The 25641-nt window shown below is 43.4% G+C and overlaps 1 protein-coding gene across 1 annotated transcript in view; it reads right to left on the reverse strand.

The window, feature by feature from the left end:
* The window catches only part of FSHR (follicle stimulating hormone receptor), a 98379-nt gene that overhangs the window by 52483 nt on the left and 20255 nt on the right, over window positions 1-25641 (reverse strand). The window contains exon 2 of the mRNA XM_054395296.1: window positions 9069-9140. Coding sequence (XP_054251271.1) covers window positions 9069-9140 — 72 coding nt within the window. The remainder of the gene's footprint in view (window positions 1-9068; window positions 9141-25641) is intronic.

A 25641-nucleotide genomic window follows, 5' to 3' on the forward strand; every position in this document is an offset into this window, starting at 1 on the left:
AACTGTTCTGGTTGAAAAAGACTCTCAGGGTTACCAACTCCAACCGATAACCACACTCAGAATCACAGAATCAGCCACACTGGAAAAGACCTCTGAGATCATCCAGTCCAACCTATCACCCAACACCATCTAATCAACTAAACCATGGCACTAAGTGCCTCATCCAGTCTTTTCTTAGACACTTCCAGGGAGGGTGACTCCACCACCTCCCTGGGCAGCACATTCCAATGCCTGACCACTCTTGATGGGAAGAATTTTTCTAATATCCAGTCTAAACCTACCCAGTCAAAGCAAAGCTTGAGGCTGTTCCCTCTTGTTCTGTCACTAATTACCTGTGAGAAGAGACCAGCACCAACCTCTCCACAAGGTCATTTCAGGTAGTTGTAGACAGCAATGAGGTCTCCCCTCAGCCTCCTCTTTTTCGAGCTAACCATCCCCAGCTCCTTCAGTCACTCCTCATCAGATTTATTCTCCAGGCCCTTCCCCAGCTTCCTTGCCCTCGTCTGCACTGTCTCTCTTAGAATCATAGAATCATAGAATCAAGAAGGCTGGAAGAGACCTCAAGGATCATCGAGTCCAACCTGTCACCCTACACCTCATGACTATCTAAACCATGGCACCAAGTGCCACGTCCAATCCCCTCTTGAACACCTCCAGGGATGGTGACTCCACCACCTCCCTGGGCAGCCCATTCCAATGGCCAACCACTCTCTCTGTGAAGAACTTTCTCCTCATCTCGAGTCTAAACCTCCCCTGGCACAGCTTGAGACTGTGTCCTCTTGTTCTGGTGCTGGTTGCCTGGGAGAAGAGACCAACCCCCTCCTGGCTACAACCTCCCTTCAGGTAGTTGTAGACAGCAATGAGGTCTCCCCTGAGCCTCCTCTTCTCCAGGCTAAACAGTCCCAGCTCCCTCAGCCTCTCCTCATAGGGCTTGTGCTCAAGGCCTCTCCCCAGCCTCATTGCCCTTCTCTGGACATGCTCCAGCAATTCAACATCTTTCCTAAACTGAGGGGCCCAGAACTGGACACAGTACTCAAGGTGTGGCCTAACCAGAGCTGTGTACAGGGGTACAATGACCTCCCTGCTCCTGCTGGCCACACTATGCCTGATGCAGGCCAGGATGCCATTGGCTCTCTTGGCCACCTGGGCACACTGCTGGCTCCTGTTCAGCTGCTGTCAACCAGTACCCCCAGGTCCCTTTCCACCTGGCTGCTCTCCAGCCACTCTGACCCCAGCCTGTAGCTCTGCATGGGGTTGTTGTGGCCAAAGTGCAACACCCAGCACTTGGATTTGTTGAATGCCATCCTGTTGGACTCTGCCCATCTGTCCAGCCTGGCAAGGTCCCTCTGCAGAGCCCTTCTACCTTCTAACAGATCAACACCTGCTCCCAGCTTGGTGTCATCTGCAAATTTACTGATGATGGACTCAATCCCCTCATCCAGATCATCAATAAAGATATTGAACAGGATGGGGCCCAACACTGATCCCTGGGGGACACCACTAGTGACAGGCTGCCAGCTGGATGTGGCACCATTCACCACCACTCTCTGCTCAAAACTGGACACAATACTCAATACTCAAGGTGTGGCCTCACCAGAGCTGAGTACCAGGGGACAATCCTCTCTCTACTCCTGCTGGACACCACATTTCTAATCCCAGCCAGAATGCCATTGGCTTTCTTGGCCACTGCCTCCTTAGCACACTGCTGGCTCATATTCAGCTGCTTGTCCATTAGAATCCCCAGGTCCCTTTCTGCCAGACAGCTTTCCAGCCATTAGTTTTATCAAAAAAAATGGAATTACTTAGATCAGAGAAATAGTCTGAAGCATCGTGAGAAGAAACACCTTTTGCCACAAATTACATTTGGAAATGTAAAATCCAATTAGAACCAGCTACTCTGAGTTCTCATTTCATTTTCTGATGTCAATAGGGAAGTTTCATAAATGTATTACTCAGTTTAAGAATCATAGAATGACCTAGGCTGGAAGAGACCTTCGACATCATGTAATCCAACCTCCTTGTCATGGGCAGGGACAGCTTAGACCAGGTTACTCAAGACCCTATCTAACCTGGGCATTGAACATCTCCGGGGAGGAGGCATCCACAACCTCTCTGGACAATCCATTCCAGAGTCTCACCACCTTCATAGTGAAGAATTTCTTCCTAAGCTCCAACCTAAACCAATTGAAATCCATTTCCCCTTGTCCTGTTGGTGAACACCTTTAAGAAAAGTCCCTCTGTGGCCTTCCTGTAGGTTCCCTTCAGGTACTGGGAGGCAGTTATAAGGTCCCCCAAGAGTCTTCTCTTCTCAACTTACATGGTCACTGATTCCAGTTTAAAGTAGAAGAATCTCAAATTAAAATACAACTTGAACTTTGCTTTAAAATAGAGTGAAGCTCCTGGAAGGAAGAGATGAAAACTGAAGAAGTGACATGTGTGCAGGAGGAAAAAACTGTCTCTGCCAGCAGCCAGCTTGCATTTTACAACACTGTTTATGGCCTCTCTTGAAGCAAAAAACCCACCCAAAATCACTAGAGATGAATCTCAGAAAGCTGGCTGGTAAGTGGATGTATTAATCCTGCCTCTTCAGTATGCATAAAGCATACCCCACAAGAGAAAAGAGGAAAGATTATGGTATTAATTCTGCACCATGGGATAATTATCAAATCTGAGGCTTCTTGCTATGTTTATCAGTTGCAATAATCAGCCTCATGCCTCTGATGCAAAGACTTAGTGTGAAGCTGCCTTGCAAAAATGGAGTGATTCAAAGGAAGCAAATATCTACCAAGTATCTCCCCAGGAATAACCACAGCATGCAGCCCACCTGGCCCAGCATCCTGCTCTAGTATTGGTAGAGAAGGTCCAGAAAATGGTTTAAGGGCAGGGCAAACCCGTTGAGAAACAGTAGCTGAGGACAAAAAGTCTTTCTCATTGGAACATTTTCATCTGGAGAGGTGTTTCTCACCGCTGAGCTGAGAACTCTGCATCTCACCCTCAAATCTCATTTTAAACACATGAGGCTACCTCAGAGCCCCCCACACATGTGTAAGAGCTATTTGATTTTAGTCTGCACTCAATTTTATCTGATTTCTTTGTGCAGAGGAAGGCAGAAGAACGCTGGATTGAAGTTTCCTCCTAAAGAAGAGGGAGAACTCACAGAAGCATTTGCCCACGTTTCATCTTTGATGAATTCAGGGAACCTGAACAGTTTGTCTCTGGGGAGAGGCATGAGAGCATTTAGCATACATTCAGAAAAGTGGATTTCCCTCTTTTTTTTTTTTTTCCTTTGTCTGTCTCTCTGTCTAGAAAGCTGTAAAGCAGGGACCAGAAATTATGTCCAAGATGATTCTTGCATTAAATACTTCAGCCTCTAACACTGGCTTCATGCCAATGCAGTTAGTGAATGAAGATTCTGCTAAGAGTTCATTATGACCAAATTTGTTCTTATTCAACAACAGGAAATAATTGCAGAATGCATTCTCTTTTCTTCCTCCCACCCTCCCCCCTTCCTTTCTAAATCTCTTTAATTAAAGCAAGCAAGCATCAAGATACCAAACTACACAGAAAGAATTGTAGAATACTTCTTTTCTTGTCCTGTAACATATTTCAATTAAAAAAAGCAAATAGTAGCCTGAATTCTGGGACTTTTTTTTTTTAACAGAAAAAATAACACATGTTGATATGGACACTATGAATTGATTTTACATTTTCTAGCTTCTTCTTTTAAGGGTTTTTATTTTATTTATCATTTTTTGTTCCACCCAAGTGTTACCAAAAGATTGAGACTGGGTTGAGCACTTATTGAAATCTAACAAAGCTGTAATTAAAAGCTCTGCTCTTTGACATCAGCAGTGACTTACTGACATGGATAATAAAAGCCCACCTCAATTTTTAAATTTTTTTTTTTGGCAAGTGTAAGGTCTCTTCCACCAAGCAGAATGCCAGGTGTCCCCAGGTGGGACATGGTTTAATGGCTGTGGTGGTGTTAGATCTATGGTTGGACTCCATGATCTTAAAGGTCTTTTCCAATCAGAACAATTCTGTGATTCTATGATGATGCAACAAAGTGTCCTTTCACTACTTTTCTGTTTAGAACATAAGGCATAGCTTCTGCTTTCAATGAAGAAGGTGGTGGAACACTGGAACAGGTTGCCCAGGGAGGTGGTTGGGGCCCCATCTCAGGAAATACTCAAGGTGAGGCTTGACAGGGCTCTGAGCAACCTGATCTAGTGCTTACTGCTGAGGGGGTTGGACTAGATCACCTTTGGAGGTCCTTTCAATCCCAGACCATTCTATGATTCTATGAAGAAACTGAATCAAGAACACACTGGGCTTCCAATGTATTCATACCACCACAGTGGTCCCATTAAAACACTTTTTTTAGGATGTCAGCCTGAACTTTGAATTTCTTTGCTCATGCTGGTTACTCACCTGAGTGTTTTTGAACTCTAGTTCTCTGTTTCCCTGAGAGAAAATGCATATTTAGACTCATTTAAATGCATTAAGTAGTATAGTTATTTTCATGCCCTGTCCTTAAGATGCAGAATATTGCACATAACTTCCTATAATGTAAATTAGAATTTAATCTCCATGGAGTTGCACCTAGAGAACATAGCCTGGAGTATTTATTATCAAAGTATGATTGTTACTTACTCAGTACATAATTTGGCATAGAGAATGGCCTGATCCCTGCTTTTACCATAGACAAATATTTTGGAAACGATCACTATTTAACTTCTATGTCATAGCAGAGCCTGCAAATCCAGATTTTGCCTCTTGCAAAAACATAAAAAGCAGATTTACCCAAAGGGTGAAAACAAAGAGATAGGAAGGAACTCCTGCCTAAAACCAATTTCCAAATGTCTTGGTTACACTGAATCCTAGCCATTTTCTCAGAATAGCTTTAATGATCTTATTTAATCACAGCCTTTCACATACCAAATGAGGCAGCACATGATACTGTGCAAGAAAAAATAGAGAAGCTGCAGAGCCCAGAATTGGACACAATACTCCAGATGAGGCCTCATTAGGACAAATAAAGGGGGAGGAGAATCTCCCTAGACCTGATGGCCACACTATTCTTAAAGCACCCCAGGATACCATTGGCCTTCTTGGCCACAAGAGCACATTGCTGGCACATGGATAACTTATTGTCCACCAACACTCCAAGGTCTTTCTCCACAGAGCTGCTCTGCAGCAGGTCAATCCCTAATCTGTACTGGTGCATACATATATAATATACATAGGCATACTATATGCACATATTATATGCATATCGTAGTCCAACAGAATAAATAACTGAAGGTGACTTCTCTTGTGCCTCAGGGTACAAACGTGAAGCCTGTTTGGCCTGCATATGGTGAGGCAATCAGGCAAAAGTTCCTATAAATCTGATGTTGGAATCAGATCTTGCCAGACCAACCTGCACAAATCTGCTTTGCTACCTTGTAGTAAAAAGAGGAAACTTAGCAAGAGAAAAAGGGAGACTTCAATACTGCTTCAGACTGTCTCTCCTCCAAATTAAGCAATTCCACATAGGTTGAAGATGACGCAGCAGATGCAGAGCACGTTGAATTGATTTTGTCAGGTATGTGCCTGCACAAGGCTCCTTTTTAATTTAGTAACTGGGGGGTTAATTAGTTCTGGGAGTGTGAACAGGTTGATTGAGCAGGAGTCCAGGTGAGCTGCCACGTTCCAGTTGGCTAAAACCTTGGAGCAGACTAAATGTATTGAGAAAAACTAATCTGCTTCCCTAGATATCCATTTGTTAGATTAACACGAAGCAAGAGGTGTGCAGAAGTTGGAGAACTGCTAGCAATAAGATGGTTAGGCTGTTCCTCACATCTGTGGCTTTCTGAAGCAGTTTTGGATAAGAAAATTCATGTTGCACATTTAGTAAGAGAGATTTCAGATGCTTAGAGCCTGTCAATTTATTTCATAACATGAAACATTCTATTTAAGAAGAAAAGAAGGGTCTTCCTCTTAGAACGTGCTTGGGAAGTGTTGTTCCTCTGTATGACAGTCTTCAGAATGGACATTTCATGGGTTTGGAGTAGCTGAAGAAATTTAGATGGATGAGAAGAAAGCAATGAGCTAGAGAATGTTCAAATGGTCTCTTATTCTCTCAAAAGAACCTTCCAAATGGCAAAATTATCCCAGTGACAATTTCACCAAGTAAAATTCCAGATTGCATTTTGCCATATTAAAAGCAAATGAAAAGGGGAAAAAAAAAAAAAGGGCAAAAAAAGAAAACTCCAGCATATAAAAACCAAAAGATTTTGACTTGGTAACTAAACCTGGAGCTTCACAAGGGAGGGCAGATCAAGTGCTCCATGCTGACATTTCCAGGTCACACTTTATGAGTCCATTCTGGAAAGTCCAAATGGGAACCAACCAGGACCTTCCCTGGATACTGTGACTGAAGCCTGACTAGAAATAGCTGGAAGTATTTGACATTTTGTGGAAAAACACATCTATCTGTTCAAAGCTCTCAGCTCTTTGGGTGTTTAGAAGGAAACTAAGAGAGAAAGGGAAAGCAGGAATGTTGAAAATGTTATTGAATGATTTTTCTTTGAAGACCATAGAAAGTTTTGGTCATTGCGTCCAAAAGCCTTAATTCATTTTGAGCATAAATACAACAGAGTTAAGATGCTGACAGAGGACTCATCTCTGATTTAACTTGTTTTCAACCAGGTCATCCTTAGCAGATGATTCCAAAGACCAACATTCTCCGGAATGTCTGGGCTTTAAATCTGACCTTGTTCTCAGAGTCACAGTTAGAAACAATCTGGGAATGATAAAAATCCTATGTTGGACTGTATGAAACACTGGTCTTCTTTAGACACCTTCAAGATCATTGAGTCCAACCATCAACCAACACCACCATGGCCATTAAACCATGCCCCAAAGTGCCATGGCCACACATTTCTTGAACACCTCCAGGGATGGTGACTCCACCATTACCCTAGGTTCCAATGCCTGACTGCTTTTTCAGTAAGTTCTTTTTCCCCCCAATATCTAATCTAAACCTTCTATGGTGCAACTGGAATCCATTTCCTCTCTTTCTGTCACTTGATACTGGGGAGGAGAGACCAATCCCCACCTCACCACAACCTTCTTTCAGGTAGATGTAGGGCAATGACCAGTAACACCCTCAAGAATTCTGCTTAGTTCTAGGTGAGCACAAGCCTGTACTGCATTGAAGTATCTCATTTGTATACATCAAGCTATCCACAACCTACCATATGGAGACATCACATTATTAATAGCTGTTTTCTTTAAATAGACCAAAATTTGCTTTCATCTGCCTTTCCCTGCACGATCTTGCAAGAGTGAAAAAAAAAATAGAAAAGCTTCTATACAAAGGCTGTGTTTTTATATGCAAATCTATCAGTTGATTACAAACTTTTCTGTCTCTACATTATGATGACTATTTCTGATGAATGTTTTAGGGGTTAGGCTTAGGATTTGTGAGCTATTTCAGGTTGTATCTGTTTGCAATATTGATGGCAGTTGGTCTCATTTACATATTTACCACACTTCTATTTTTCAAAGGTGGTTTTTTTTTTTTTTGCTGTAAACTGTCTGCCCCAAATTTCTTCTCCATGGATTATTAGTAACAGAGACATATATTTTCAAGTTAAGCTCTTTTCCATGGATTAGTTATTTATTTGGTTAATAAATCACTTAGAGGCATCCTATTCTATGTGATCACCGCCTTCATACATATCTGACATATGGCTTCTGAGTAATTAAAGGTAACTGAAGCAGCTTTCAGTGCACTTTGCAACCCACTTCATAGTCCAGAGAGCTCAATGATTTTCCATAAGGACTAGGCTGAAAGGAACCCTGCAGGACTAGAGAGAAGCAACTGCCAATAAAATTGTGGCTGTAGACCTGATTTTATTCCTAACTGGTGACTCATAGCCACAAAAAGGAAGACTTTCTTCCTTCTATTCTCAAGAAAAATGACCACCTACAGCAGTGCTTGCTGGGCTTATCACAGAATCACAGTGTTAGGGGTTGGAAGGGAACTCGAAAGATCATCAAACCCAAACTCCTGCCAGAGCAGCATCACCTAGGGCAGATCAAACAGGAACACATCCAGGCAGGTTTTGAAAGTTTTCAGAGAAGGCCAATGGCATCTTGGGGTGAATTAGAAGAGGTGTGGTGAATAGCTCCAGAGAGGTTTTCATGCCCCTCTACCCTGCTCTGGTGAGGCCACATCTGGAATATTGTGTCCAGTTCCAGACCCCTCAGTTCAAGAAGGACCTCAGGAAACTGCTTGAAAGAGTCCAGCACAGAACCATGAAGATTGTGAAGGGAGTGGAACGTCTCCCTGATAAGGAAAGGCTGAGTGAGCTGGGGATCATTAGATTGGAAAAGAGGAGATGGAGGGGTGACCTCATTCCTATTTATAAAGATGGGAAGGGCAGGGTTAGGAGGACAGAGCCAGGCTCTGCTCAGGGATGTCCAATGATAGGACAAGGGGCAATGGGTGCAAGCTGGAGGAGAGGAAGTCCCACATGAACAGAAGAAAAACTTTTTTGCTGTGAGGGTGGCAGAGCCCTGGAGCAGGCTGCCCAGAGAGGCTGTGGAGTCTCCTTCTCTGGAGACTTTCAAAACCTGCCTGGATGTGTTCCTTTGTGACCTGTCCTAGTTGACCCTGCTTTGGCAGGGGAGTTTGGACTAGATGATCTTTAGAGGTTCCTTCTAACCCCTAACATTCTGTGATTTGTGATTCTGTGAAATTCTCAATACAATCACTTCCCCATGGTCTACTGCTGTGGCACTGTATTTATTAATGGCAATGCCATTCCCTGCTGATCCAGTCCTTTCACTGGAGACAGTCTGCTTGCTGATATAAAAATGCTTTGATGACAACAATGTTTTGGAACATGCTGCTAAAAACATAGAAAATGTTTCTTTTGTATTTTTAAACAGAAAGATGAAACTACATGAAGCTCAGAGATAGAGGCTTGCTCACAGGCCATAAGGGGACCTGAAATCAGAAACCATTGTTTCAAGCAAAATAAATGTTTCCCAGTAAGCATTGACATTATCCTTACATTTTCTCCAGGTCACCAAGTCCTGCAAAAGCTCCTTTTGGTATGACTCTCATCTTGGTGAGGACAAATCTCCTGAAAATAGAGAAAATTGGGTGGTCAGTCACTATTCATCACACAGGACTGAGCCTTGTCAGCACAGGAAAGGTCTTTGTCACTGCTACAAGGACAGTGTCCAGGCTGAAGGCTCTAGTGCTTCAACTGGTGTCATAGTATTATTAAGGTTGGAAAAGTCCTCTAAGATCACTGAGTTCAACCATCAACCCCACACCACTGTGGCCATTAAACCATGTCCCCAAGGTGCCCTGTCCAGAGGTTTCTTGAACACCTCCAGGGATGGTGACTCCACCACCTCCCTGGGCAGCCTGTTCCAATGCCTGACAACTCTTGAAGCAAAACCCCTTAATATCCAGCCTAACCCCACCCCAGTGCAACTTGAGGCCATTTCCTCTTGCCTTCTTGCTAGTTAGTTACTTGTGAGAAGCGACTGACCCCCACCTCGCTACAACCTCCTTTGAGGTGTATGTTCAAAGGCTTTGTGGGATTCCAACTGCCTGCCCAGATCAGAAGTAGAGCATCAGGCTAGCTCTGGAGCTCCTTAGGGGGAAAAGCACCCATCAGGAGCTCAATTCCCCTCTTTTGCCTCAGCAAGAAACCAGACCCAGTCACCAGAGCTTTTCTGTGTACTGGTAGTGGACAGTCTCATCTTGACCTTTCTTTCTCATCTTGGCCTTCATTTCTCATCTTACCCTCTCTTTCAAAGGATGCTCAAGCACAGCCTGTGGACCCTGGTTGACCTGGGTTGCTTTCACAGGTGGTACCTGCATGCTCATTCAAGGCAAGCCTTCACATACTGCACAGATAATTTAAGGAGTCAGCTACTATCTCCCATCAGTGCAACTTCAATGGCCTTTTATTGCTTCTCACAGTCTCTCTTCTAATTAGTTCATAATGTGCCACAAAATTGGGACTTTGGGATACACAACTCCATCATGCAGGCACTAAGACAACATTTTAATCATTTTTTGAAAGGTCACAGAATATGCTTTATGAAGGAAAAAAAAAATCACTTAAAATATCATATAAAAGTTTTTGTTAACCTGGACTCATCTCCTTTTATCACAACAAAGATGAGTACAAAACTTCAGATGGCACTCAGGAAATGAAAAGTAGAGGTTTTACAGCCCTTGCAGTAATAAGGTCTTATCTGGGTAATTGTTTTCTTTCACACATTTAATTACTCAGACACAGTGAGCACAAACAATTGCACATATTAACACAACCTGCCCATCACCATATGTGCTTCACATGGTGTGCTGCTGACTAGATGCCAGGTCAAGAAAGCATAGCTGAGACACAAGAAATCACAGAACCACAGAATCACAAAATGGTTTAAGTTGAAAGGGATCTCAGAGATCCTCTACTCCAAACCCCCTGCCATGGAGAGGGACACCTCCCAACTAGATTTGGCCACTCAAGGCTTCATCCAACCTGGCCTCGAACACCCCTAGGGAGGAGGCATCCACAACCTCTCTGGGCAGCCTATTCTAAAGTCTCACCACCCTTGTACTGAAGAACTTCTTCCAAAGATCCAGTCTAACCCTGTTCTCCCTCAGCTTCAAACCCTTTGTGCTGTCTCTAGACACCCTCATGCAAAGTCCCCCTGCAGCCTTCCTGTAGGCTCCCTTCAGGTATTGGAAGGCAGCTCTAAGGTCCTCCTGGAGCCTTCTCTTCTCCAGGCTGAACAACCCCTGATCCCTCAGCTTATCCTCACAGCAGAGGTGCTCCAGCCCACAGGTTGTTTTGTAGGGAGAAATACTGTATTTTTTGTTTGCTGCTGAGAAGAAAAACAAATATTCAAACTTCCAGTTATTAAATACCAAGCAGATAAATAATCAAGACATCAGATAATACTGGTTGTGCTGAGTGATAACTGTTGAAGAATGATATTTTCTTTTTGTAGAAACCCCATCCACTGTGTTACATGCATGGATATCCCCTTCTGATTCCCTTTCACAAGGAAATGGAAATTAATGGTTTTCTGAAGTCTATTTCTTCTCAGTGAGCCTGACTGTCAGACCATCCCTCATTTTTATCATCTCAGAACCGGTTTTACCTGGCTACTTGGGATCACCTTTCAGCTGTGCTGACTTATTGTAAGGTCTGCAAGAGGATAGAAATGGGAACTCAGCCTGGTGTTACCTGCTGTGCAGGTCCTGAAATTCTTAACACAATTCCTCAAAACCAGAGAATTACTTTCTTACCCTTTATATAAAGTATTCATGCAATCCTCATCTATTTTTTATTTCAGCTGATTAGTTTAGAATTTTCATGGGGCATTATCATGCTTTAATCAAAATTTTAGGGAAAAAAAAAAAAAAAAGGTATCATCCTGATAGACTACCACTGTGAAAAGTTCCTATTTTTTTTAATTGTGGGTCTTCAGGAGAATCTAGCTCCCTGTTTAGGTTCCCAAAATATGAGTTAATATTTACTGAAGCAGGACAAAGCCAATGTATGCATCACCTAGCTCTAGAGAGGCCACTGTGATTACAGCAGGACTGAGCCTGGTGTTGAAATACTTTAAACATTGAAATCTATGGCATTCACAGTCCTGAAAGATGATGAAGTCCATTTGATACTCCATTATTCTTGTAACTATCATTAATGCAAGTCAGAAAAGAACTCCACCATGCTGTCACACCAGAATTACACCATTGAGATCATTATGTAAATGTTAGAAGGACTGAAGAGCTTCTAGAAAGGACCTAGCCTAGATTAGGCAATTTGTAAAGCCCTGCTGAAAGCACCACCAGCGTAAGGCATGCAAAGCCAGGGCTGTGCTTTCGGAGTGCAGCTGGGGACAATGGATCCTTGCAGAACACCCAGCAGGCTTAGAGCTACAAAGCTCAAGCATCAGGGAACTCTTTAACTTTGATCTGCTTTGAAACCTTTCCTATGCTTTCCTTTGTAGACATGCATGCCTAATTTTGGAGCCCTAAAAAGCAGAGTCTGAAAAGCCACCTACCTTTCCCCCCCACCCCCCTCTTCTTTTTATGGCAATGCTCTGAAATGAATCCTCCCTCTGCAGGTGCAGAGACCAATGCCATGCTTGACCATAACATGAATTTACAGCCTGGTCCCAAAACAATTTCAAAATTATTACAAAAAGCTAATTACTAGAATCACAGACTGTTAGGGATTGGAAAGGACCTCCAGATATCTTCTAACTGCACAGGAACACATCCAGGTGGGTTTTGAAAGTCTCCAGAGAAGGAGACTCCACAATCCCCCCTGGGCAGCCTGCTCCAGTGGTCCAGCTGAGATGGAATCTCCTGTGTTCTAGCTTGTATCCACTGTCCCTTCTCCTCTTACTGGGCACTACTGAAACAAGCCTGGTACCTTCATCTTGACAGCCACCCTTCACATATTTATAGACATTGATCAGATCCCCTCTCAGTCTTCTCTTCTAAACAGCCCCAGGTCTCTCAGTCTTTCTTCATAGGATGTTCAAGTCCCTTAATCATCTCCATAGCTCTCCATTGGACTCTCCCCAGAAGTTCCCTGTTTCTCTTGAGCTGGGGAGCCCAAAACCAGACACAGTATTCCAGGTGTGGTCTCCCCAGAGCAGAGTCCAGAGGAGGAGGAAGAGAACTTCCTTGATAGATGAGGCTACCTATATGAGGAAAGCCACAAGTGCATGGAAGTAAAAATCAAACCTTGAGTTTCTTTGTTGAACACCCTGTTATCCTGCCTTAACAAGAAACCAGAATTCAGGAGCCATGTGTCCAATACCCTGGAGCAGTTAAAGTAGAATCAAAGTCTAATAGCTGAAGTCCCACATTCCACTTAAAAAAAATTAAGGTTAATTGTTTTTAAATGTCCCTAAGTAGGCTAATAAAGTCAGCCTTAATGGTATAACAAACACTGAAAACGAGAATCAGCTACTGGGTGAATTATCAAGTGTGCAATGAATAGGCATCTATTATAAGTAGCCAAATGCTGTATTGTCAATAAATCTCACCAATTAGGCCCCAAGAATCAATCTGTACTTAACTTGACATACTGGCTGCTCAGTGCCAATGCTTTCTGAAGCACATGGAGAAAGTAATGGAAAAGCATTTCTTTGGTTTTGCTGACAGCATTATTTTTGGGTCAAAGAAATTAATGCAGCCCACGTTAGTTCAAGTGTGTTTCAGGTCAAGAGAAACAAGTAAACAAAAACATCCTTTATAAAAAAAAAAAAAAAAACCCCACATGTTGGATGGAGAGATGTAGTATTTGGGCCTGAAAAATTGTGTTAGTTCTTAAGCACCAGCAGGAAAGCACTGAACAGATTAAACAATGTATGGTGTGGAATTGAAAACCCACAGCTGGATGCCTGATAGAAGGTCAGGCTGAAGGTTAGGTGATCCAGAGGTCTGTGCACACAACTAGCCTTCAGGAAACACTAAATCTCATCTCCCAGAGCTTTCAGATGGATGTCAGAGTGTGGCAGCAGCCTCAACACACACAGGGCGCCCACACTGGCAGCAGGCTCTGCCAGGAGAGGAGGAAGGCATCACAAGTCTCTCCACACAGTCCTGGCAGCTGAGGCACAGACACAGGGGAGAGGAGTCTCAGCTTCAGGAGCAGGTCAGCTCCCAACTTGTATTGATATGTGGGATTATTCCTCCCTAGGTGCAGGACCCTGCACTTGCTCTTGTTGAAGTTCATAGGGTTTCTCTCTGTCCAGTTCTCCAACCTCTCCAGGTCATGCTGCATGCCAGCACAGCCTGATGGGGTGTCAGGCACTCTTCTCAGTTTGGTACCATCAGCAAACTGTTGATGAATACATTGAACAAGACTGGTCCTAGTACTGATCTCTGGGACATAACTCTCTAACATTACCAGTCAATAAGAGATTCACTGAAATTTTCCTGAAATAGTCTTCTACAGCTGAAGTAGTTTGGAAATGAAGAACACGTGGCATAAAAGGGAAGAAAAAGCCCTCCAGAAAAATCAGTATTCTTTCACCCCATCCCCACATGAATCCAAGCACAGAAATCAAACTGACCTCATCATGAAGGGATGGAAGACTGACTGTCACTGTTCAAGTATGTGGTGCCTAAGCTGTGGGTGATTAAAAAGACTTGGTAAACTACAAGAGAAAAAAAGTGAACCCATACAGGTAATCTCTACTAAATGTCTCCAAAATAATGTGCATAGGAAACCTGTGGTTTGTGCAGATGAAGTAAATCAATGTAAATACCCCATGTTTGGGAGGTTAGCCACTTATGTGCAGATTCAAGCCTTTTGCATATTTGCTAAATGAGTTCTCACAAGCTGGTCCCACACATTGTTCTCTTGAACAACTACGAAGATGCTTTTTGGCATAGCTTCTCCACCAGATCTTACTCCTGCACCACACAGGGGCACCCTCCTCTCAGCCCTTTTCCTTAGCATATGCTCCCCACCACCAGCAATAACAAAGGGCTGCACTGAGCCACAAAGATGCTGAAGGCAGTAGAACATCTCCCTGGCTGAAGGAAAAGGCTGAGGGAGCTTGGGCTCCTTAGATTGGAAAAGAGGAGATGGAGGGATGCCCTCATTCATGTTTATAAAGATGTGAAGGACAGGGTTAGGAGGACAGAGCCAGGCTCTGCTCAGGGATGTCCAATGATAGGACAAGGGGCAATGGGGTGCAAGCTGGAGCAGAGGAGGTTCCACATGAACAGAAGGAAAAACTTTTTCACTGTGAGGGTGCCAGAGCCCTGGAGCAGGCTGCCCAGAGAGGTTGTGGAGTCTCCTTCTCTGGAGACATTCAAAACCCACCTGGATGAATTCCTGTGTGACCTATTCTAGGTGATCCTGCTCTGGCAGGGGGGTTAGACTGGATGACCTTCAGAGATCACTTCCAACTCCTAATGTTCTGTGATTCTAGGAAATTAGACTAGCTAAAAAAAAAAAAAAAAGGAAAAAAAAATCTGCTCCGTAAAGCATGGCTGAATTTATGTTTTTCAAAACACCCTTTAAGACTAATTTCTCAGATCTACTTAAGTCACACACAGTTAATCAGAAAATGTGTGCATTGTGGAATTATCTTCACTGGCTCATGTAAATTGCAAATCTGTGATGTTAAAGTGAACTTTATCAAGCAGACACTATAAACTTCATAACTTAAGGACCAAAGGAAAAAAAAAAAATAAAGAGCCAAAAAGGTTTGGTGACCATAATGCTAAATCACCAAATCCAGTTCCAAAGAAATAATTGTGAAAGGATTTTGAAGAACATTTTACTTTAATCTCTGAGTTAATAGCCTGATGCTATCACCTTCTAATCCTCTGTAGCAATGTGCATTTTGTCAAAGAAAGATTGACAGTGAAATTCAATTTACTCTGTAAAAAAATTGGTTTTGGTTGTTTCTTTGGGTTTTTTTCCTTCTTGCTTTGGAGATGTCCTGGAGATTCCAGCATGAGCAACAGATGAATTTGCTTTGCATCAGAAGACACAACAATTCCCTTACCTATTTAATGCACTCTTGATTAAATGCAAAAAAAAAAACACCAAAATCCTGTCCTCTGGTTTTTATTTGTTTTCCTTTGATTAGTCAATGCAACAGTGAAGAACTGTTTGCCTTTTCATACTCTAACAGGAGACAAATAGGTACTGAGGACTGGTGTAAATCATTCAGGCTCTGGCATTTTAGCCCTAAACTTTTGTCTTAATTCACAGTGGAATGAATCATAAATTCCCTTTGAGCTAAATGAGATTTAATTTAAATTTATGAAGAACATTTGTGAGCCCCCACTCATTGAAATAGGTTTACATTACCATATGACTTCACTATGACCAGGATCTTGTTCTAGTAGACAGCTCACTAGGGAGGGGCATGGAAAGATTTTTCCTCATCAGCTGCCTTGGTGGAAGATCTTTTTAGGTGCTAACATAGCAGCTGGAGTAGGCTGTCCAGAGAGGCTGTGGAGTCTCCATCTTCGGAGACTTTCAAAACCTGCCTGAATATGTTCCTGTGTGGCCTGCCCTAGGTCATCCTGCTTTGGCAGGACTGTTGGATTTGGTGATCTCCAGATGTCCCTTCGAACCCCTAACATTCTATTTCAGGCTGTGCTGGTCCTGGCTAGGAACGAGTTAATATTCTTCATGGAATCTTATACAGTTCTGTGGTTCAGATTTTTTACCCAAACCATACTGATAACACACTAATCTCCAAGCTTTTGCTGAGCACTGTTTGCAGAGCATCAAGGCCACCTCTGTGTTTCTCTCTTTGCCCCCTGCAGTGAACAGCCCAGAGGGTGGGCTAAAGGCTGGAGGGGACACAATCTGGCAGGCACCCCCACATAACCATGGAAATATTCTGTACCGTATAATCAGCAATAGAAGTGGAAGTCATTCTTCTGACAGAAAAGTGAAAGATAAATCTGGGAGGGTGTGTGCCCTCCTTTCAGGTATGCTCCCTGGGAGTCCCTTCTGCTCTCGGAGCAGTGGAAGGAGCAACTCTGAGAAAAAAATTGAGTTTGATTTGTGCACTGTCAAAGAAAGGAATGCACAGACAAAACAAACAATTAGAACACTGACGATGGAGTTATTAGTGATGCCCATCTGTTTTGCAGGTCTGAATCTAAATGGCAATATGTGCAGCAGCTCGTGAAAAATCACTCCATCTTCACCAGTGGCCTCCCTCAAAAATCAATTTCCTTTCTTGGTTTTTTTCTTTTCGTTTTCTTTTCTTTTTCTAAATTGGATTAAAAGAATAATGAATAGTGTTGGTAGCATTCCTATTCTAAAGTCAGTTGAATACTTGCTCAGCTAATAATGCCACCCAGCCACAAAAAGATGAAGGGAAGCATTTTAAGACCATACAGCTGATGTCCTGTTGGCATTTTGCTTGTGGAGTGCTCAGAATACTGTAAGAGGGATAACAAAATGCCCATTTCCCCAGCAGTGCTGTGATGCTGTTGGCACAGGCACACAGCAAAGTTGCTGTGGGATTTGTGTTTTCTCCCAGAACCTTGCTTAGGTCAGCTAATAAGTTGCACACAGTGCCCTGCAGCAGCTAACAGCTGATAAGGAGTGATAAGGAAAGACAGAAAATTGTTGTGAGGAAAAAAAAAAAAAGAAAAAGAAAACCAAACCACAAACCCAAAACATCTAAAAAAGGCTGCAAAGTGGTCAAGCAAAGACACTTGCAAAGCTTACTCTCCCTCCCCCCTGCCTTAGTTTTCCAAAGCCATGGAGTGTTTAGTCTCAGCACTGATAGCCTTTTCATTTCTGGACAAAGCATACATTGTCCTCAGTAACACTGCACATCCCCCCGCATGCAGTGCTGCAGATAGCTTCTTTCTGAGGGCACATGTGCAGGCAGTTAAAAATAAAGTTCCAAGATGCTTTTAAATACCTCTGCTTGAATAGGGTAGGATGGATCTGGAGACAAGGGACTGGGAAAAAAAAACCCACCAAACTACCAACAAAACCCACCAAAAAAAAAAAAAAAAATCAAGATGTTAGGAAGGGGAAACCATAACTATGTCTGAAAGCAGCTACAAACTAATTAACAGATTACAGAGATCTTCCATCTAAGCAGCTGTAAAGAAAAATAAAATTAAAAAAAAAAGAAGGTTGCCAAATTCCCAATCAGAAAAAGAGATGCAAGAGCAGGACTTTTGCTTGATTTGAAATGTTCAGTGGTCTACACTTAGTGCAGTTATTTCACTGTACTTAGGCAGATATATAGATGTTGTTCCTTACCAAGTTGTTCCAGAGCTGTAGATTCAGACCAGTTGCTTGCATGTGTTAACTCATCTGGCAAAGGGCTGAATAAACTATTTTGTTGAAGATTTAGGTGCAAGTAGTAGCAACACACAAGATGTGTAACAAACACAAATAACATCTGCCCTGAGCAGACTTAACTGCAGAGCACCCTCTGACAAAAAGGGGTTGGTCCCTTTTTGCTGGATCTGGGTGACTGCAAGTCAAAGGACAAAGTCTACTTGCAGCAGATAAAGCAATCCACAAAGCAATGCCATCCTGGCAAGGAAGGATGTCCTGCTTTCTTTAAGCTTGCCCGGAGTTTGAACAAAGGGAAGCAAAGCTGGAGCTCTGGATTCCTCTACACATAGAGAAGGAAGGCTTGCCAGCCAGCACAAATTGCAACTAAGTAAGTCCTCTTTAGGCCTCTGAACAGAATCACAGTTATGTTCAAGTCTGGGAAGAGTTGAACTGCTCAGAACAAGTTGCCCACCAAAAAAAAAAAAAAAAAAAAAAAAGCAGCCAGCAATAAGCTTGAAAGCACAGTTCAAATTGCTCCTAATAATGTCAGAGGCATGCTGTGAAAAACGTTTTGTGTAAGATAAATAACACAAAGGAAAGAAGTTATCCCGACTTGGTTACAGAGAGCCAGAAAATAGAGATTGCTTGATTTTTACAAATAGCTATACTTTTAATAGTATTGATTATCCTGGGAAACACTACCCTGCTTTTAGGAGAGCACATCCTCCTTCCTCACAGCTCACTCACACAGGCCTTTGAGAAGTGTTCAGCATGTGATAAATGTGCAACTTCCTTAAAATCTGACCTTGATATCTGCAACCGCCTTTGCAGCAAGGTTCCATCAAAGATTCATTCTCTTTGCAGACACTCTCCCTGTTGCCTGTATTTATATTCATATCTCTGCATACTTCCCTAACAAAAGGAGCATTGTATAAGCACAGGGTATTTTCTCCTTGCAGAAAGAGCTTTTTACTTTGCATTCCTTCCCATGGGCAACTTGTCAAAGAAAATAGGGCTGTGGAAGATGTGCATGGTCTAACTAGACGGAGGGGCTTTTTAGGTATCATCTTCAAAGTTTTCTTCCCTTCTTTTGATTCAGAGCAAGAACAGCCATCCTGCTCACACACTTCAGCTCTTTTCCTGTCCCAAGAATGTGTCAGTAAAGATCTTACTCTGCAGCACGGAGAGAATAGTGGTTGAAAGAATTTGGGCTGCTCAGCTTGAAGAAGAGAAGGCTCTGGGGAGACCTTAGAGCTACTTTTCAATATCTGAAGGGGTCCTACAGGAAGGCTGGGAAGGGACTGCTTAGAAGGGATTGTGGTGATAGGATAAGGGGCAATGGTTTGAAACTGGAGCAGGGCAGATTTAGGTTGGACATCAGGAGGAAGTTCTGCACAATGAGAGTGGTGAAATACTGGAATAGGTCGTCCAGGGATGTGGTTGAGACCCTGTCCCTTGGAGACATTCAGGATCAAAGTGGATGTATCCCTGGACATCCTGATCTAGTTGGAGGTGTCTCTGCTGAGTGCAGGGGAGTTGGACAAGATGATCTCTGAGGGTCCCTTCCAACCTGATGCAATCTGTGAATTTGTTTATTCATTGGCTGAGGCCATAGCAGAAAGGTGTGAGGTGATTCTGCCTAAGTTGGCAGGCCCTTTATACATGATGCTACCTTTATTGATCAAGACAAATCATTCAGGGACCAAATTCCTCCAGTTCTGAATTGGAGTTCTGGGTGAATGAGAAAGCTTTTCTGCAAAATGTCTTGCTGAACCATTGGTGTTTAGTACAACAACAACAACAAAATTCCTACTGTCACTATCTTATATGACAAATTCATTAGAAAAGAGCCAATGTGCATTTTACCTCCTTTCTCATCCATCTCCTCATAGGTTGCTTAATGGGACACAACTGAAATATCACACAATATTAATAAAACAAAAAGAAAGAAGCCCACTGTTACATTCCCTAATTAGCACACACAGCCTAATAAGTAACAGGGTCCCTACCGAATATTTGGATTAATTTGGATCCATCCAAACACTTCTTTAAGTTGTAATGAGATATAATGGACCTGATGGAGCAGGTCCAGAGGAGAGCCACAAAAATGATCAGAGAGCTGGAGCACCTCTCCTGCGAGGAAAGACTGAGGGAGTTGGGGTTGTTCAGCCCATCGAAGAGAAGGCCCTGGGGAGACCTAAGAGTGGCCCTTCCTTCTAGGGAGCCTACACAAAAGCTGGAGAGGGACTTTTTACAAGGGCTTGTAGTAGTAGGATGAGGGACAATGGTTTCATACTAGAACAGGACAGATCTAGGTTGGATGTTAGGAAGAAATTCTTTACTGTGAGGGTGGTGGAACAATGGAACAGGTTGCCCAGGGAGGTGGCAAAAGCATCATCCCTAAGACATTCAAGGCGAATCTTGGTGGGGCTCTGAGCAGCCTAATCTAGGTGGGAAGGTTCCTGCTTACTGCAGGGGGGTTGGACTGGATGACCTTTAAATGTCCCTCCAAACCCAGTACATTCTGTGGTTCTATGATTTTCTGATCTGATACTCCTTGATACCAGAGCAGCCAGAAAACATTTAAGGAATAACATTTGGAGATCTGATCATGTTTCTTTTTCCTCTGGATCTCAGTTTGAGTTTTGGAAGAATAAATATTCTCTCTGCTATCTAATACATGCTGTATTTTCCAAAGAGCAGCCTGAGTGCCAAACACAGCTAACATGACTTCAGTTCTGGGAAATCAGCATCTCCTGATCCAGGGGTCCTGGATGCAAAGAGCACCAGCTAGACTTGTGCTGACACAAATGAAACACAGAAATATGCTGGGCCTATGCCATATGCTCCCACTTCTCTCTTGCTGTGGTGAGTGGAGCATTTCCTTTTCACATGCAGAAGTCCACATTTACATTTTAAGTACTTACGGTTTGAAATAATACTTAAAGGAACAAAGTTGGAAAATCTCCATGGTTTGTAACCCTAGCACCATGCAAAGAAGCAAAACCACCTGTTCATCTCCTCTGGTCATGCCTTCCTTTAATCTGAATTGTCTCCACTGACTGTTTCCAGGGGGACAGAAGCTTGTACAAGATGATGAACCAAGCACAGAGCACAGTGAGAACGGGAGCACCCACCAGATGAACACGATCACCAGTAAGGCCAGTGGGCTCCTGGAGTGAATTAAGAATGTGGCCAGAAGGTCAAGGGAGGTTCTTGTCTCCCTCTACTATGCCCTGGTGAGACTACATCGGGAATATTGTGTCCAGTTCTAGGCTCCCAAGTTCAAGAGGGACACAGAAATACCAGAGAGAGTCCAGTGGAGGACTATGAGGATGATAAAGGGACTGGAACATCTGTTGGATGAGGAAAGGCTGAGAGACCTGGGGTTGTTTAGTCTGGAGAAGACTGAAAGGGAACCTGATTAATGCTCATCAATAGCTAAAGGGTGGGTGTCAAGAGGAGAGGCCCAGTCTCTTCACTGGTGCCCTGTGACAGGACGAGGGGCAAAGGACAAAAAAATAGAACACAGGAAGTTCCACCACAACATGAGGAAAAACTTTACTGTGAGGGTGCCAGAGCCCTGGAGCAGGCTGCCCAGAGAGGTTGTGGAGTCTCCTTCTCTGGAGACTCTCAAGGCTTGCCTGGATGCGTTCCTGTGTCACCTGCCCTGGATGTTCCTTCTCTGGCAGCGGGGTTGGTGTTAATCACCAGAAGTCACTTCCAACTCCTACCATTCTATGATTCTATGATCAGCCTCCTGTGTGTGTAAGAGAGCTTGTGGCTCTTGCACTGCAGTGCACTTTGCACATTCTATTCAACAGTGCAAAGATTCAATGTAAACATTCCCATGCAGTGCCATTGCTCAGCACACTTTCCCATGCTGCTGGTGCTCTTCCTAGCCACACAGTTTCCACATCAAGAAAATTTTTTCAACTCATCTTATAGTGATTGTTGGGGGAAACATCCACAGAGATAGAAATTGGATGGACTCTCAATTTCATCCTGAGCTCTCCTGAGTCAATCTCATCTCCATTACAGTCTTTCCCTGTTATTGAGACCTCTTCCCTGTAGACATCACCAATTTGATAAGACAGGGAACAACAATGCAAGGAAGCCTTATTGCTTCTTGCACTATCAAAAATTGGATAATTATGCTTTCCTATGATTTTAGCAAGAAATAAGCATTTGCCACTGCAGATGCTGACTTTATCTCTTGACTTTCTACTAGCCATCAATTTACTTTCATATTTTAGAGTTATCACAGAATCACAGAATGCCAGGGGCTGGAAGAGACCTCAAAAGCTCATCCAGTCCAACCCCCCTGCCAAAGCGGCATCACCTAGGGCAGATCACATGGGAAACCATCCAGGCAGGTCTTGAATATCTCCAGAGAGGGAGACTCCACAAACTTCCTGGGCAGCCTGTTCCAGTGTTCTGTCACCCTCACAGGGAAAAAAAAATTCCTCCTGTTTCCATGGAACTTCCTATGCCTCAACTATCACCCATTGCCCCTTGTGCTGTCATTGGGCATCACTGTGCAGAGCCTGGCTCCAGCCTCTTGGCACTCATCCTTTACATCTTTATCAACATGAATGAGGTCACCCCTTAGTCTCTTCCTCTCCAAGCTAAAGAGCCCTCAGCTCCCTCACTCTCTCCCTTAATCATTTTTGTGCTGGACTCTTTCAAGCAGTTCCCTGAGGTCCTTCTTGAACTGAGGGGCCCAGAACTGGACACAGTATTCCAGATGTGGCCTCCCCAGGGCAGAGTAGAGGGGCAGGAGAACCTCTCTGGACCTACTAACCACAGCCCTTCCGATCCATCCCAGGATGCCTTTGGCCTTCTTGGCCACAAGAGCACATTGCTGGCTCATGGTCAACCTCCCATCCACTAAGACCCTCAGGTCCTTTTCCCCTTCACTGCTCTCCAAAAGGTCAGTCCCCAACCTGTACTGATACCTTGGGTTGTTCTTTCCCAGGTGCAAGACTCTACACACTTGTTCCTGAATAAATCCAGCACAGCAGCTACTGTGTACCAGCATCCTTAAAAATACTATTTCCTTTAAGATTGACAGGTCTCTTCCCACTAGCCCACAGGGAAAATCTTGCACTTGTGTCAAGTGTGGACCTTTAATGCATTTGAAAGTGAGTTTTACTGTTTTAGAAAGATGCCAGCTTAACCACACTGGCAACTGAAATACCAGCACCTTCTGAATAAAGATGTGCTTAGTGCTCTCACCTTCAGTGTGCTGCTCAAACACAAATCCTCTATGGAGCACTTACATATAATAAACATACATGGTCCTCTCAAAAAAGGGTAATAAACCAGTGAAACAGAGATGGGAGAAACTTGACCTGCTCATGGCACACCTGATGGTTTTGAAAGATCTCTAAGAAAGAGAAAATATATCCTTTGCAATATCTAACCTCACTCGATGAAATGCAGACTTCTGCCCCCTTCCTGCATGCCCTTCCATCAGTTTCTTTGAAGTGGCTGTGTCATCAACCTCTCTAAATGACTGATCACAAAATCACAGAATGTTAGGGGTTGGAAGGGATCTCAAAAGATCATCCAGTCCAACTGCCATGCCTAAGCAGGATCACCTAGAGTAGGTCACATGAGAACACACCCAGGCAGGTTATGAGTGTTTCCAGGGAAGGAGACTCCACAACCTCTCTGGGCAGCCTGCTCCAGGGCTCTGTCACCCTCACAGTGAAAAAATTTTTCCTTCTGTTCATGTGGAACCTTTCTCTGCTCTCGCTTGCCCCCATTGCCTGTTGTTCTATCATTAGACATCACTGAGCAGAGCCTGGCTCCGTCATCTTGACACTGCCCTTCACATCTTTATCAACAGGAATGAGGTCACCCCTCAAGATCCTCTGCTCCAAGCTGTAGAGCCCCAGCTCCCTCAGCCTTTCCTCAGCAGGGAGATGTTCCACTGATAGACATCTTGCATGAAATGGGATAAAATCTGAATTGATAAAACAAGGATAGATGGGACAGCCATCTGAACAAAGGAAGCTCATGAATGGCATCCTGTGGAAACCCACATGGGACCTACACATTATAGTCACAAGAGATCTGAAAGCAGGGTGAGAAGCATGAAGGTGACAAGATCTGAGGGGGTGAGGAGCACGTTGAGAAGCATGTGTGATAACCAGAACAGTAAGACAAGAACTCAGTGAGAAAATTCACTAAGGAAGAGGTCAGTCTTCATGGAGCATGGAGCTGAACGATGCAGCTCCTTGCTGCAGGACAGTGTGGCTGGTAGACATTCCAGAAGAAAGATATAAATACATAAAAGCAAAATATGTCAAGAGGGTTGACTATCAAAGTATCACTCTACTGAGATACCCCTGGGCCAGGCAGAGCTGGAAAGGTACACACCTCTCTGTTGAGCCACACATCAGAGCAGCAAAGAACCTGTCCTGCAACCAGCCTGGGACAGCTCTTCCAAACTGGGCAGACACATCCAGGTCAGCACAAGCAAACCTGTTTCAGCACTCTTTGAAACAGGAGCTCTATCTAGGTTGAGACATTGACAACTTCTTCAGTACTTACAGCTCACCATGCTCTAAGTGCTTAATGGTTTCCTGTCAGTTGTTTGCTGCACTCTTTCAAAAGTTTTCCTCTCCTTTCTCTGTGGTGAAACAAACAAGTGGCCTTTGGATAGAGGGTGCAGTTCTGATCCCTTTTATCTCAAAAAGGGTATATGAGCATTGGGAAAGGTAAAGAGGAGGGCAAGCAGGCTGGTGAAAGACATGATATGGCCTCCATAAGAGGAATAACTAATTTGTCTGAGGCTTTTCAGTGTGGAAAGCTTAAAGGGATGCCAGAGGTCTACATGATGCCTCCAGAAGGGTAGCCAATGACTGTTGCTTTATCAGCTCTTCCATTAAAAACTTAAGAGGTGAGACCAGAGGCATACCAGTATGGCAGGATGACTGTATTTAAGCAAATACTCTGATTTCCTTCCTAACATAAAAAACACTACTGTGCTTTGATTTAAGACAGCAGAAAACAACACACAGTGGGCCACCTGAGCAAACCTGCAGGAATATGAGCTAGGTAAACTTTCATGAGCTCACCTCATATATCAGAAAAAAAAAAACAAAAAGGAATCTAGACACCCCCTGCTCTCAGTGGAGGTGTGAAATTAATTTTTTTTTCTTTTTTTCTCAGAAAGACGCAGAAGGAAAAAAAATAATAATGAAACAGAGAAGAAAACTCTGCTTGAAATCAGAGAGAAAATAAATCTGCAGTGAATGGATTAGCTTCAGATCAGACTGCCTGGAGCGGCCTGATCTGGAACAGCAGAGCACTGAGGGCTTGTGTTTTTTAAATTAGTTTTTAATAAATAGAATCAATAGCTCAAATTATGAAGAAGAACAAAAGCAGAGATCAAATCAATCAAGACTATAGCCTATCAGTATAAGCCAGAGGGTGTCTTCTTGTCTGAGTGAGATAAGGTAGCACAAGGATCCACTTGCAGCTTTTCACTATCTCTCCTAGAACAGCTGGACAGAGTCTGAAAATTCTCCTGGTTATCCAAACACAAACACAGCTTCCTTTTCTTTTTCCTGTCCCAGAAGGAAATGAAACCTTTATCCTGAAGAAAAATGTAGGAATTTAGAGGGAGAAGAGAACTAAATTGACAATCAAGCACAAAGTATCCTGCCTTATATATGGGATTTAGTGTTCAGGTGAAGAAATTCTGGGTCAAAGCTACTAGGAAAGTGTCTTTCCAAATGCTAGGTTAGGAAAGGGTGTTGGAGAACATTCAGGAGTTCTCTCTTCCCTGAACAGTCAG

This window comes from Indicator indicator, chromosome 2 (assembly GCF_027791375.1).
Source record: "Indicator indicator isolate 239-I01 chromosome 2, UM_Iind_1.1, whole genome shotgun sequence".
In the NCBI taxonomy this organism is placed as follows: domain Eukaryota; kingdom Metazoa; phylum Chordata; class Aves; order Piciformes; family Indicatoridae; genus Indicator; species Indicator indicator.